The 15,503-nt window shown below is 41.5% G+C and overlaps 1 protein-coding gene and 1 long non-coding RNA gene across 8 annotated transcripts in view; both read left to right on the top strand.

The window, feature by feature from the left end:
- LOC124628667 (uncharacterized) overlaps nucleotides 1-7,885 on the top strand; it is a 10,346-nt gene extending 2,461 nt beyond the window's left edge. Inside the window, exons 3-5 of one of the 2 annotated variants that reach the window (XR_008394566.1) lie at nucleotides 2,815-4,754; nucleotides 7,575-7,623; nucleotides 7,718-7,885. This is a non-coding gene — a long non-coding RNA (uncharacterized LOC124628667). Of the gene's footprint in view, nucleotides 1-2,814; nucleotides 4,755-7,574 lie in introns of both variants that reach the window. The other variant, XR_008394565.1, reaches the window with a different exon arrangement.
- Nucleotides 7,886-7,910: 25 nt separating this feature from the next.
- LOC128630131 (E3 ubiquitin-protein ligase UBR2) lies at nucleotides 7,911-13,988 on the top strand. Of its 6 annotated transcripts, XM_053678727.1 has the most exons (7): nucleotides 7,911-7,975; nucleotides 8,029-8,988; nucleotides 9,201-9,373; nucleotides 9,785-9,990; nucleotides 10,083-10,176; nucleotides 12,463-12,916; nucleotides 12,998-13,988. In XM_053678727.1, the coding sequence occupies exons 2-6, from the start codon at nucleotides 8,725-8,727 to the stop codon at nucleotides 12,761-12,763; spliced, it is 1,038 nt and encodes a 345-aa protein (XP_053534702.1). In that variant the 5' UTR covers nucleotides 7,911-7,975; nucleotides 8,029-8,724; the 3' UTR covers nucleotides 12,764-12,916; nucleotides 12,998-13,988. The 6 variants fall into 6 exon arrangements, with proteins under 6 accessions (XP_053534702.1, XP_053534701.1, XP_053534703.1 ...); XM_053678726.1 differs by having other exon boundaries at nucleotides 7,918-8,988; XM_053678728.1 differs by lacking the exons at nucleotides 7,911-7,975; nucleotides 8,029-8,988 and having other exon boundaries at nucleotides 9,026-9,373.
- Nucleotides 13,989-15,503: the final 1,515 nt, after the last annotated feature.

The raw sequence follows: 15,503 nt of genomic DNA, 5'->3' as shown, positions 1-15,503 counted from the left end.
TACTTATTACAAACTATTTAACTAGCATTAGTTTAAAAACAAGAACACAATTCTAAACAGAACTATAAAAATAAATATCAAATTTTGCTTAAACATCCTTACTGTGACTGTATACTCCTGAGGAAAGCGCAGTTTGAAAAAACCTCCCTCGCGCTGTATCAACCCGCGCACACGTTTATTTTAAAATGTAAATTATATTATTTCATATTATATGGACTGATATTTAAAAAACAAAAGTCAAATAAAAGTACGATAAAACTTTTCAACATAAGACACGGTACTATTTTCAGTGGAGGAATACCAGTTCAGTTTGGGTAGTGAAATGAACATCGGCGTTACATTTTCCTCTTTGACAATTAGAAGATGGCATGAGTTTCAATTCAAAATGGCATCTGTCCTCCAGATGGCGCTCAAACACAGACAAATACAGTACCTACAGACGTTTAAAAGCTGATAGTTTCTTAAAACTCCCTTGTGGGGAGGAAAGACTGGTAATTACACCGGTTTTTAGTTATTACAAATGTTATACGACTTAAAATTAGTATTTTTTCCTGGTTTAAAAGGCTGTATTCTACTGGAGAAAATCTAAATGTAGCAACGGAATTTTAAAATGATTGTCAACTCAACAACTTGTGTTCATAATTATGGTAAATAACACTTAAATTCCTTTTAAATAATGTGAAATAAAAGTGTGTGTGTGTGTGTTGAGCTATCCTGTTTGACATTAATCTTGGTTTGTTATTTCCTTAGAAAGCTGTTAGCCTTTTTCCTAATATGGATCATTTTTGTGTTAGTTAAAAATCCTGATCGGAGCATCCCTAATGAACACCATTAAACTAAAGCGCTCTGCATCTGACGGGTAAATGAACTCACCCAATCACATCCTATATGAGATTATTCAGATATCTACACAATATACACAGAGCAGTTCGAGAACTGACTCCAGCCCAGAACCATGACAGTGGAAATGTCTAATAGTGTAGCTTTAAATATATTTAAGAGGAGCAGACTTCAAACACTGAACATTGAGGTGTATTGTATTTATTTACAAGGTGAACAGGTTAACGGTTGTTTTGTGCATACAGTCTGTAAAATGAACTGAAAATATTAGATTTAGTTTATCAGAAGGTAAATTAATGTGTCATGGCTCACACTATGTTCCTAAATTCTGTCAATTGACTAGCTCAAGTTTTCTCATGCCTACTTATATTTACTTATATTGTGGCACATTAATGTTACCATCTCTTAAAAAAAAAGAAAAAGAAAAAATGTTTAAAAAAACAGACAAAAAAAACCCTAAACTTCAACTGTGCTCCTAAAAGAAATGGTCTTGCGTCTCTCCTCCTGTAAACACTGTTAAAGATTTGTACGTTAGCAGGAATGTAGCACAACATGGAGGTGAAAGCAGCGGTCTGTTCATTTAAATGTGAAAGTGCAATAAAAATATGTTGTCCCTAAAATCAATCAATAATCGTGATCAATAATCGAGATCTCAATATTGATCAAAATAATCGTGATTATCATTTTGGCCATAATCGTGCAGCCTACCTGCATTATTAGATAAAAATCTTAAAAATTCACGTGACATGGACGTTAAAGTCATTTGCTTATGTCATGTTTCATGTAGGTTATTTTTGCAGGAATGATGCCGTTTGTCAAGTCATGTCGGATTTCCCACGTTAAATCATAGCACTTCTTCTCTGTCGGCACCACATACGTGTTTGGGACGTATTTTCTTAGAGGCTTTGGCTGTAAATAATTAAATTACACACACAAAACTGTATGGTACAGTTATAGTAGACTATATACACACTAAGTACTAATACTTATGTTCAGTGGTATGTGAACAGTTTATGTAATTATAAACGTACAAGTGATAGTTTATTGACATTTTAAATGAGGTGGTGGACATTAGTATCCACTAGGTGGCAGCAGTGCAGCTGTTATATCGCCTCACTGAGCAGTTTAGTGCTGTCTAAAACCTCTCCCTAGATCTTTTCACATCATCAATAGGTGATGTGTGTATGCTATAAGGCTGGTCTGTTTCATCTCCTTTAACTAGAATGACTATTGTCTCATGGCCTGTAGGGGGGTTGTGGAATATATCCTTACAATTACAGGGGTCTCTGGCTAGAAGAAGCACTTTTCAGCCCTCAAAATGTCATGGAAACAATCTTTCCAGCCTAAGTTAAAATAAAACTTCAGAGACAGAGGGTTTGTAGATGCCAAAAAATTATCAAACTTTATTGAAACAATAAAGTGATTCACTGCAGAAACTCTAAAATATGCAAACACACACAAGCCCCTTTTATACCTTTCTTCACAGCGCACTCATCTTAGTTTGGATTTTACCTTTTCTCATTAAAAACAGACCAGTCTTCTTTGCACAATTAATTATTCATGTCTATATGATATCTTAGATTTGTGGAGCATGCGCAGTTAGTTGCTTTTTAGAAAGATTTTATAAGGACAGTGTTTGTTTTGTTTTTTTATCCAATAAAAAGAAAAATACTCTTACTGGTTTGTTATATGCACCGCTAACTATAAAATCTGGAAAACAAGGTGTAAATTGATTAATAATCAGTGTCATATCCCCGCTGAGAGGGTCTTTAAACAGATTGTGAGTGAATTACAAAGACAAAAGAAAAACAGAAGAAGAAAAAATAAACACCCATGGACTTTAATAATAATAAACAGTTATAATGCACACCTTCCAGCCAATCAGGATCCAGTATTCACACTGACCATGGTATAAGTGTAATTAATGCTTAAGATTCATAATGACTGTACGATATGTGTTGCTTTATTCCAAAGCTGCAGTTCATAGAAACCTCTTCACGGCTAAAGCTGCAGAGATGGAGGTCGAGGGGACCATGAAGAGGCGGCTCCAGCTGGCATGAGATCGAGAGTGTGGGCGCAAGAGCAGACTTTTGATAAAGGAGGGTATTTACAGTGTTTTAACTGCTGTGTTTTTTGCGCTATTATTAATTTGTTAAAATGTTCATATTATAGTCTATTTTTAATTGTTTATAAAAGTCCTTGCTGTTTTTAAGTGGCTGAATTAGTGTGTGTGCGCGTGTGTGTGTGCGTGTGTGTTGGTAGCTGGGTGGGTATATAGTTCTGGTCTGAAGTTGACATACCCCTTGCAGGAGAAAGAGACCCTGTGTAATCTGTTTAGACGACTTTTACGCATGTTTTGCAGAGAGATCATTTTCACCTTGCTGTTTGGGTCTCTGTCCCACACTGTTACAGTGCAGTATTGAGAGCGCGCGAGGGAGATCAATTTTCTATCAGAAACAGTAACTATATAAAATGGACGTCAACACGCACCACTCTGTGAGGTCATTTCTCGCTCTCAACAGAGTAGTTGTGATTGTTCAGTGTTTACGACAGGGCCAAAACATTCAAGGCCATGGTGTATTTTGACTGTTCCTGTAGCATAATCTCACCAAACTGTGTGTACACGAGTCCACAGACACTGAGTCTATTCACAGTTCCATGCTGTGTAGATGTTCTGCTCATCCTCACTGTACCGTAAAGGTCAGAACCTCACATCTGTAACCTTGTAGCTTTCCTTAATCAACACGACTGCAACCAAGCGTGTGTATAAATACTATTTTTAGATCTCCGCCTCTCAAAAGTATTGGCGCCCTGCGCGTCCGCCTCTCAAATCTATTGGCGCCCTACGCGTCCGGCTCTCAAATCTATTGGCGCCCTATGCGGCCGGCTCTCAAATCTATCACCGCCCTACGCGGCCGGCTCTCAAATGTATTGGCGCCCTACGCGTCCGGCTCTCAAAACTATTGGTGCCCTTAGTGTCGGCTCTCAAAAGTATTGGCGCCCTTCACGGGCAGCTCTCAAAAGTATTGGCACCCGATCCAAATTTTGCCACGGCAAGCACCACTCACATTTTCTTCAGGAAATGTACCTTAAAATAATAAAAGGTCTCTCACTAGGCTGTGTGTCGAGATAAACGTAAAAACATCTTGAGCTTGTGTTCACCACAGACCTTATTTCCGGCATTTAACCCAAAACCCCATTGACGGAAGTGCTAATACGCTGACTCGTTTCTGGGTTTCACGACTCATTCCTGCAGCACTCTGTAAGACGGGCTGTTGTTATCAAACCATTGAAATCGGATAAGCGCTTTGGTAATGATTCTTTAAATGAACCGATTCAGAATCCTCTTCTTGAATCGTTTGAGTCGTTCTCACTCGGTCAGGGTTGCGCGTGTGGGTTGCTTTTCCTGCACGTGTAATCAGCATGTGTTCACAGACCGTAAATCCCGACCCCATGGTAGACACTCGACAGAAATTTCATACTAAAGTATTTTATATTTTCTGGGTCTAAACAGAGCAGAAGTATTGCTAATGTGTTGTACAGATTCTATTGGACTGGTGAACGGTGTGGATTTGTATATTTAACCCAGTTTAATATGGCCTGTTTTGTTCCGTCAGAGACAAGTAAATCTGTTCTAATGTTCATTTATTTTCCATAGATAAAACAAATGTTTGCTTACACATGAATACGTACTTTATGCCTTCAGAATGGTGGAGATTTGTCTCTTAACTATTTTAAATTTGGTTCTCTTCAACAGGTTGTGTTTGAGTTGTGCAGGCTTGTGTCACCTGACTTAAAGAAGGCATTGTTTGAAGGGCTTGATCAGCATCTCCCACGGCTCCTGCAGTTGTACAACACTGAGAGGCAGTGAAATACCCGAAATCCAACATGTGATGACCCGCATTGATCAAGAGGTAAGTCTAATGGACTTTAGTTTGTTCTGCTCCAGAAATGAGCCGATATCCAGCAGAACAGCACTGATAGTTGTGTAATAGACGTGCACAGTAGAACTGTCGTGATTAATTAATAATCTTATAAATGTGATTACTTGATGGCCGTAGACAAAACTCTATACATGTGAAATGTTTTGTTGAAGTTCAGATGAATCTCTGATGTACAGAATCTTCAACAGAGTTCTGCAGAAAGATTTTGAATGCCTGTCATTTACCAGAACAAATTTGCAGTTGATCAGTCTGTCTAAAAGAAAAAATCTAAACACACAATATAAAATTCCTGCAGTGTGAATAAAGCCTTTGTGTTGCTTTTAGAAAACATGTCTAGTACTCTCGGTTCAATGTACACAATTTACCCCATTAAAATGCATTTTGGAAATTGTTCCACATGGCCTTAAAGTGTGAATATTCACTGTATGCCAAATAAGTAATCAAAGAACGGAATGGATTTTTTTCTTCTCTAATGGACCATTAATCACAAATATAAAAGATGATGCATCAGGTACAAAGTATCAGCCCCCCCCCCAAAAAAAAAATAGGTGCATGACTTCTGCTGCACCATTTCCACTGTGTGTGTGTGTGTGTGTGTGTGTGTGTGTGTGTGTGTGTGTGTGTGTGTTTACAAATCACTTTGAGGTAAAAATATTTTAAGGCAGCCACTTTCACCTTCCTACAACAATTGGTGACTGGTCTGAGGTGAAGCTTCTTGTCATGTTACTGTGGTCATGGATCACATTGTGGGGATCTCTGTAATGTAACCGTTTCTGTAATTATCCTTACTTGCCTTTGCTCTTTTGTGCTTCTGTGTCTTCTGTTGGTGCTTTATACTGCTTTTTAGGGCCCAAGCACCGCTGCTGCGAAGCCCTATTGGATCTGCTCCTTTTTTAAAATTATTATTAATTTTTTCATGCATTCGTGTCGTTTTTAAGTGCCTAAACGTACCCGAAAACTCACGAAACTTGGCAAACGCGCCAGCACTGGTGAAAATTTAAGTTACGTAGGGCATGGTCGAGGAGCTCCATAGCACCCCCGAATGCAGGCGATGGTCAGGGTGAAGTTGCTCCGATGTGCACGTGATGTACCATAGTCATTGCTCTCAAAGTTCATCAAGGTTCACATGGTTGTATCTGACTCCACCCAACAGGAAGTTGGTCATGTTGGATGAAATGTTGGATTTTAAAAGTTTCCCATGGTGTTTTGAGAGACTTAACATGGCTGAAAATCCATGAAACTTTGCAGATGCATTTGTCTTACGACATTAATTGATGTGATGTTGCATTTTATCATAGTTGTGCCTCATAGGCTCCATAGCGCCCCCTATGTTTTAAATGCACATTTGACATCATTGGAATGCTCAAACTATTATTTCACACACTTGTTAAAGTATGGCAAAATTATGTTTATTTGGTCATTTAACTTAGGTGTGGCAAAACTAAACTCAACAGGAAGTCAGCATTTTGATTTTTCTCTTAATTTTTTCCTCCGTTTTTTGCCATTTCCAGGCCTTGTACTTTAACGTACTCCTCCTGGAGCTTTCATCAGATCGGCATCACATTCGGTCAGTCTCATCTACAGGCATTGACGATGCTAAATTGCGAAGCTTTTGAATTTTTGCTGCTCGCCATGGGTGTGGCGCTCTCACAAATTTAGAAGTTTCACCATGAAAAAGGAAGTTGTTATAACTCAAACATAGAATGTCCAATCTAGGGATGTCACGATACCAAAAATCTAGTAGTCGGTACTGATACCAGCAAAAATACACGATACCATGGTGTGTATAAATAAATAATACTTTTAACTCATTTGTTTAAACACTTGAGTATTATAAAAAACAATAGTGGCAACAGTCACATAATATAAAAAAAGCAATTACAAAATAGATATATAATAAATATGTAGGCATAAAATGTTTTTTCAACGAGATGTTCTGAAATGAGGTCTGGTTTCGGTGTATAGTTTGGGGATCTCTGTATACATGAAGTAATTTCTGCCTGGTATCTGGGGTTGAACTGCTGAAGCAGAGGGAGGGGGAGAGGGAGGGGGAGGGGGAGAGGGAGAGGGAGGGGGAGAGGGAGAGGGAGGAGCAATCACATTTTAGCCCAGAACCTTTTAGCTTGCCCTTTGCCAGGAGGTTCAGACTTGGCTTTCAACAAGATAAAGAGCCAAGCATACTTCCAAATGAACACCAAAATGCTTTAAGAAACTCAAAATCAGTGTTTTACAATGAGCTTCAAATGTCCTCCATGGTGGCATGGACCAGGACCCCTCGGTCTGCAGCATTACAGGAAGATTTCAGGTTAGACATTATGGGAAGAGTCTCGGTGCTGTTATTGTCTCTGGGGCAGACATCCGTTAACATTGTGACCCCTTCCCTGGAGAGAACAGCATTACAATTCTGAAAACAGTTTTTGTAAATAATAATTCACTACTTAAAGCATGTACCCGAGCTCCTGCTACGCAGTAACTAAAACTGTCTGCAACTCACGTGTTACTTCATTCTTTAGTTCCTTCTCTTAAGTGTAGAGCCTCTGTCAGATTGTGTGATTGATAAAGAAAAGCACATAAATGACAAAATACCAGTTTGAGTGCCTAGTGGTCTAATGAGGAAATGCTCTTTGGAAGCTCAATATATGCACTTATCCGTTTGCATTTTGATTCGGCTGTTAGTGCTGGGGATGTCCTTAAGGTGGTGTGCTGCTTTTGGCAGATTTAGTCATTCTCTTTAGTCACATGAGCACTAATGGTTTTTCAAAATTTTTATGTTGTTTATTTTGGATACAGGCAGAGGAAGCTCAGCGAAAGCTTAAGAGACAGAATGGAGAGGACCCAGGTAAGCTATTTCTTCAGTGATTGTAGTCATATCTGAAAATGATTGGTCAGTTGAATGCAGATTGCTGAAGTGTGAGTGTCTGTGTGTGTCGTAGCCCTGCCTCCATTCTGCCCACTGTTTGCCAGCTTGGGAAACATTCTGCAGTGTGACGTGCTGCTTGGCATGCTGGGAGCTGTGCTGCAGTGGGCTATGGAGCCCAGGGAGGACACTGGTCTGAGTCCATGCTGCAGAGGGTAAATGTTTGGATGTTTTGTTAAAATGACATGATAGTGTAGTAAATTCAAGCAGCAACAGCTAGAGAACATTGGGGATGACGATGAAGTTACTTTCAACTTCACCCTCAAAATCTCCCGTAAGTTTTGTACATCATCTCACACAATAGAAAGTCTCAAGCCTGTATCACAGGTCCCGGTGAACCCCCCGGCAACACTACAAGCATCCTGGCTCTGTTAGAGACCTTGCAGTGCACGCCTCACTTGGAAGTGCACAAAGACATGATTCGCTGGATCCTTAAAGTGAAATTACATCTTGATTATGTTTGCAATTTGCCTTACTCTCTCTATGCGTGCACCTAATATGTCCACCAGGTGGCAGCCTAGCATGTTTTGCAATTCGCTCACTGAAGGTAGGTGCAACATACAAAAGATGAGCGTTTTTACCATGAAGTTTAAAGCAGTGCTGCATCAAGACCTGTTTGAAATCCAAGCAGTGCAACACCGCTCAAGGTGGCGTGGCCGGTAGGCAAAGCAGCACCTCTCACCACGGTGAAGCACAAATGCTTCACTGTCCCAAAGCGGTTTTGCTGCTGATCATCTGTAGGTGGCCCTAGGGGTGTTTTGATGTGGATTATTGTGCGTGTTACTTAAAAGCTGTATGTCAACATGAATATTTAAATGACATGTAAGGATTGCTTACTACACAAACTGAATTTCAATGCACTGTGATGTGTGCATTTTATTTTCCATATAGTGAAAACTGTCAGGACACCTGCACCAGGCAGAACATGTACATATAAAGGCCATGGTGTAGGCCAGGGCTAATGATGTATTGTAGTATGTACTTTGAAGAGAAACAGGCAAATTAAATGTTAGTAAAATTGTAATGCATCTTCAGTATTTAATGGTATGGTGTGTGTGTATATACTTTTTAGTGCACAAGTGTGTTCTATTGAACATCTGCTTAGTTTTGCAGACTTTGATTGTGTGTGCATGTAGTTCTAACTGCACTGCTGTATCGTTTTCTTGTAGAAGTATTTTCCTAAATTATGTATCTTTTTCTACACAGATGGTGGTTAGCATTAAAACGATGCGCGAGTGCACAGCTGCTGCACCTCCCTGTGAAGGAACAGGGCACTGTCATAAGGAGGTCAGACTTTGAGCAACTTTCTATTCCACTGACATATTAACCATTACCCTTTAAAGTGTTGAAGAGTTTAAATCTATGTGTGTGTGTGTGTGTGTGTGTGTGTGTGTGTGTGTGTGTGTGTGTGTGTGTGTGTGTGTGTGTGTGTGTGTGTGTGTGTGTGTGTGTGTGTGTGTGTGTGTGTGTGTGTGTGTGTGTGTGTGTGTGTGTTGCAGACTGTGTGGGACAAAGACAAAGCAGAGAGAAAAAGGAAAGCTGAACTGTGCTGGAAAAAGACCATGGCTCAAACATTAGAGAGCCAGAGTCATTTTATCAATAAGTACATAGATCTGCTCACGCAGGATTCAGAGGATCTGGACGCCTCAGCCTCTACATCAGCAGAGCATAGGTACCTAAGCATGCTCATAGTGACGCAGTGTTCTTAATTAGTCAACTTGTATTGTATTCTCAATATCCAATCAGTACATTTATGTCAGTAAATGCATGCATCAACACTTCCTTGACTTTGCTGAGCAGTTGTCTGTTCTTTGTCCTAAAAGTTCTTGCATATAATGGTGGTCTTCACATAACATAAGTAAATTCCCATCCTTAAACTCTTTATCTTGCATATTCATTTCGAGCATTTTCTGTTGGGGTAAATGAGTAGAGAGGATCCTAGGCCATTTTTAGCAATTTCCTGGTGAGTAAAAAAAGATGAATCCATTTATTCAACATTGATTATTTTAACAAATTCAGAGGGACCTTAACATAAAATTACGGTTATAGTGTACTTGTAACCATCCGTCTCTGCTTGGTACAGCCCCAGTTCATGTGACAGTGCTCTGGTGTGTGTGGGACCTCGTCGTTGGCGTGCCAGAGGAGGAGAGAGGAGGCAGATGGAGATGCGTATCCTGTGTCACGAAGCGCAGGAGATCCTACCTGATGGCACCGCCATGGTGCTCGCTGCCTTTGTCCAACGCTCTACGGTCATGTCCAAGAACCGCAAAAGACCCCCTCACAATCCAGGTAAGGTTATGGTTTACAGTGTGCAGGTCAAGTAATTGGATAGGTTTGAGTAGCCAGTGTGCTTATTTCTGAAGGATACATGTGTGTTACAGAGAGCTGTGATCCCCTCTTCATGCACCCTGACCTGTCCTTTGGTACCCATACCGGCAGCTGTGGCCACGTCATGCACTCTCACTGCTGGCAGAGGTGAGGAGTTGGGCAAAATGTTACTTCTAGACAGCCTTCTACTTAATCCCAAATAAAAAGTTTTGCTGCTTTCAAATGTTTGTGGATATAGGCAATAGATCAGCAGCTAACAGTAAATAGTTTGTCTAGAAAATATGACCTTTATATGAGCAATTACAAATAAATTAGCTAGTATTAATCAATCAGTCTGGATGTTTTGTGACCGAAAAGTCAAAAATCTAATTTGTGATGTACAGGAAAGTCTTCATGGATGTGTGGTGATCAATAAGATGTAGATCCAAATTGGATGTGTTTAGCTTAAATATGCGATCTGCAGAGAGATATATATATATATATATATATAATATAATATAATATTATATATATATATATATATATATATATATATATATATATATATATATATATATATATATATATATATATATATATATATTTGTCCCAATACAATGAGCTGATCATCGACACAAAGCATGAAACAAAGCTTGCTATGTGCACTTGACTATTTTTCACTGTCTTAGATCAAGCCAGTGTTACTTTCAAAGTCTGTAAACTTATTGTGCCTCATGGGGAAGCAAAGAACGTTAACCTGATCTGACCTTAGGAGTAAGTGCAGTTCAATTCAATTTTATTTGTACAGCGCTTTTTACAATAGACATTGTCTCAAAGCAGCTTTACAGAAATATCAACACGGTATACAGATATTAAAGGTGTGAATTTATCCCAACTGAGCAAGCCACTGAGTGGCGACGGTGGCAAGGAAAAACTCCCTAAGATGTTTTAAGAGGAAGAAACCTTGAGAGGAACCCGACTCAGAAGGGAACCCGTCCTCATCTGGGTAACAACAGTTAGTGTGAAAAAGTTCATTATGGATTCATATGAAGTCTGTATGGCCTTAGGAGCAGCCATAGAGTATCAAAAGCTAAAGAAATCAGGTGATTGAACTTGTTATATATACATCAGAATATATCCACTGGACATCATTAAAGTATAATGAGGTGGGGGTCAGAGTGCAGGCTGCTGTGTTAATGCACCCCTGAGCTGAGAGGTGTGTATCATTTACATACATATTACGGTATATTTACATACCAGTCAGTATGTGTGTGTGTGTGTGTGTGTGTCTCTGCACCACTTAACTCCTGTCTCCCATTTTTACTGCATTTGTAAAACTGGAGACACTGCAGGGGGAAACCACTCAAACCCTCTAGTGTGTGAATCTCCCAGAGCTTACACATTCAAACTGAAACTACACAAGCGTGTGTGTGATTGTATTTGTGTAACAAATACAGTAACAGTAAACCGTTTTTGTGTTGATCTTGATGTATGTTTTGGATCACTGTCCTGCTGGAAGATCCAACCACGGCCAATTTGAAGCTTTCTGTCAGAGGCAGTCAGGTTTTCATTTAATATCTGTTGATATTTGATAGTCCATTACGCCATGTATCCTTTCTCTGTCACTTTGGGGTGGTAGTTACATCCATCGACTTGGATAAGCAAGTTACAAGCCATCGATAAGGGAAACCAGAGATCAAGATACATCTCAGGTTTTATTTATCTATTTTCATTTATTTATTTATTTATTTTTTTAAGAACTCACTTTTTACATTCCTTCTAATAAGTCGCCTAAATGAATTCTTAAGTTCATTCTGCTTAAGGCATTCCACAAAAGCTTAGTGGAGTAGTACTCCAGCTACCCAGGAGTAGTTGATTAAAAATAGTCGAGAGTATTTGTTTATAAAACTAATTGTTGAAGCCCTAAAAAGAGCAGTTTTCCTGTGGACCTCAGGGGAAGCAGTAAGGAGCTCTGTTCATTTGAGAACTTTAAGAAAAGTAACCTGGGTGAGATGTTGAGTATGTGCAAAAAATTTAAATATAACATTTAAAAAGTTTAAGATTTCACAGCATATTTGTGTGTGTGTTATTTCAGTATTAATGTTCTTGTTATTATTTAAAAACTTTAAAAAAAAAAAACAAACAAACAAACACATGTGCCAGGTGTCACGTATCAGGAAGCTCTGGACTCCACTTCCCATCAGCCACTGCACTGCACTACATGTCACATGACCACCTGCACCTGATTCACGTTTTGGTTAATGAGCACTCCTGTGTGTATATATAGCCATTGTCTGCACTGATTCACGGTCTTTCGTTGTCTTAGACTTTCGTGTTCCCGTGTTTTGTTTCATGCCACAGTATTTTGCCTAGTTGTCTTAGTTTTGTTCTTTGATTGTTTAAATAAATGTTATATACTGCAATTGCTTCTGGCTCAACCTTGAATCGTGACAGAACGAAAGACCAACAATCAGAAGCAGCAGATCGCCAAGATGGATATCTGGGGCGTCAGGATGCCACCAATGTTAGTGGAGTACTTTGCCACGTTGCGCCAACAGTCGGAAGATTACCAAGCTGCGCTACGAAAGCAGCAGGACGCCAGGAATTACCTGGGCTTCAACTTACCGCCTATGTTCATGCAGGACTATGCCATGCTATGCCAACAGGAGGAGGAGTCCAGGTACAAGGGGGAGTTTGTGTTCAGTACAGAGACCCAGCCCGGGACCGACAGGGTGACCTCAGAGCTCGAACCTGAGCTCCACGAGGTGGGCTCACCTGCCGGCAAAGGGTCAGCGGGGAGGCACTAGCACCAGGCTTTGATGTCCGAGTCCCAGTCAAGTCTCAAGTCCCTAAGGTCCCAGCCAAGCCTCGCGTCCCTGAGGTCCAAATCAAGCCTCGCGTCCCTGAGGTCCAAATCAAGCCTCGCGTCCCTGAGGTCCAAATCAAGCCTCGCGTCCCTGAGGTCCAAATCAAGCCTCGCGTCCCTGAGTTCACGTTCAGGCCTACTGACCCAAATGACCAAATGCCGCTCACACCCAGCCAAGCTCCGCTCACGCCACAGTCCGCCGACACGCACCGCCAAGCTCCGCTCACGCCACAGTCCGCCGACACGGCCAGCCAAGCTCTGCCTATGCCCAAGGTTCACATAGTGACCTCAGAGCCTCAGCCTCCCCGTTCAGCTGAGGTCGTCGCTCAGCCTCCCCGTTCAGCTGAGGTCGTCGCTCAGCCTCCCCGTTCAGCTGAGGTCGTCGCTCAGCCTCCCCGTTCAGCTGAGGTCGTCGCTCAGCCTCCCCGTTCAGCTGAGGTCGTCGCTCAGCCTCCCCGTTCAGCTGAGGTCGTCGCTCAGCCTCCCCGTTCAGCTGAGGTCGTCGCTCAGCCTCCCCGTTCAGCTGAGGTCGTCGCTCAGCCTCCCCGTTCAGCTGAGGTCGTCGCTCAACCCGCCTGCTCCATGGCAACTAGAGTTCCCCCCTTCTGCTTCGAGGAGACCCACGCTCCTCTCCCTGGCCGCACGGGGGACTTCTCTCAGCCTTCCAGTTCAGCTGGGGACGTCGCGCCGCTTTCATGCTCTGCCGAGGAAATATCTCAGCCTCCCTGTGCCATTGTAGAAGCCGCCCGGCCTCCTGATTTTGCGGGGGACATTTTCTCCAGGGGGCCAGGACCACCAGATGGAGGACGTATAATTTTGGGCGCTCCGGGAGTAGCGCCCTTGGGGGAGGGTTCTGTCACGTATCAGGAAGCTCTGGACTCCACTTCCCATCAGCCACTGCACTGCACTACATGTCACATGACCACCTGCACCTGATTCACGTTTTGGTTAATGAGCACTCGTGTATATATAGCCATTGTCTGCACTGATTCACTGTCTTGTGTTGTATTAGACTGCCATGTTACATGTTTTGTTTCATGCCACAGTATTTTGCCTAGTTGTCGTAGTGTCTATGTTTTGTTGTTTGTTCATATAATAAATGTTATATATCTGCGATTGCTTCCGAACCCATCCTTGATTCGTGACACCAGGGTGTACAAACGTTTTTTTTTTTTTCTTCCTGGTCGCGTATTTAAAATTCTTACTTGAACCGGTACATCTATACGATATATTTTCGTCATGTGTGTGCTTGTGTGTGTATTTGCACATGTATGTGCACGTGTGTGTTTTCCTACTATAGGTGTTTAAGAACTCTTTGATCCACCAGAGGACGGGTGATAAGAACCCATGTCGGTACTTCTCTAAGCAGGAGCTGAAGGAGCTTTTCACACTGGAGGACACGTACTCGTCCTCCATTCGGCTGCAGCTGCAGTCGCTCCACTCGTCTGCGTGCCGCTCCGACCCTGAGCTGCAGTGCCACATCTCCTCTCTGAAGGGCATGAATGTGTTTGGCGTGTCCTGTCATGACTTGCTGTTCTCTAATGAGGATACTCTGCAGGACGAGGACAAATATGGTCACAATTTGGCCCATATCTGTTCAGCGGTGCTATATCTAGGCCATATGTGACGGATAATACCCACATGTGGCCCAAACGTACTTGCTATTTGGGATGTCTGGTTGGAGTGTGAAAATTTTAGATGCTAGATTGACAGTTATATTATTAAATAACAATATGAACAGCAAGATTATTAATTGGAGTAGCAGAAGTAATGAAAATAGCAAATGTTAATATTCATAAATACAGGTAATGGGATTTAGTGTTAATAGTGCAAGAGTAAGTGTAAATATGAATCTGAAACAGATGTGGCTGTTCATCTCAGTGCTTGAATTGAAGAAAAAGTAAAAAAAATTTAGCCATGTTGCATAACGTACATAAAGGGCAAGCAGGCGGAGCTTGTGTCCCCAAACATGATCAGTGCTTGCTTTGATGTACAAAACTCCTCATATGGCATAGAGCACACACCATACAGCATTCCTCAAATCTAGGCCTAATTCTAAACCACTTTAGCTGGAAGACCCACCCACACACTGTGTGTGTCCGTGACTGTGTCTGTATGGTTGGATGATGAGCAGGTGTGTGTGTGTGTGTCAGTGACTCAGGTGTCTGTACAGTAAGCTGATGAGCAGTTGTATCTCACTGTCTCCAGTGTTAATGTCAATGTCAATGAAAAAAGTCCAGTGCTTCCTGTTTCGTCCCTTCAGACAAACACTGTTTCCCAGAATGCACCAGTGAATCAAACGATTCCTCTTGATGTTTGACATCATTTGGACTCTGCACTTCAGTGGCTGCACACTGATGCACAACTTCACTAGAGGCCAGTTGAACGTTAGTGAAGCTCTTTACCATCACCTTCCTCTTCCTCCTCGCACTCAACTATGTGTTCACTAGACTCTGGCTTGTCCTCTGGCTCCTCCCACTCCTCTAATTTTTCCTCTTTCGTCTCTGGTTCCTCCTCTTCCTCCTCCATATCCTGCAGCTGTGACTGTACTCATGAGCGTCGTGATGCGATTGATGTGTTTATGCTGCATCTGCGGTTGGTGCCATTATTCAGCATGGATTCGGGTGTG

The sequence above is a fragment of the Ictalurus punctatus genome, unplaced genomic scaffold, assembly GCF_001660625.3.
Source record: "Ictalurus punctatus breed USDA103 unplaced genomic scaffold, Coco_2.0 Super-Scaffold_100046, whole genome shotgun sequence".
NCBI classification, from domain to species: Eukaryota; Metazoa; Chordata; class Actinopteri; order Siluriformes; family Ictaluridae; genus Ictalurus; species Ictalurus punctatus.
This window is presented reverse-complemented; position numbering and strand designations above follow the sequence as displayed.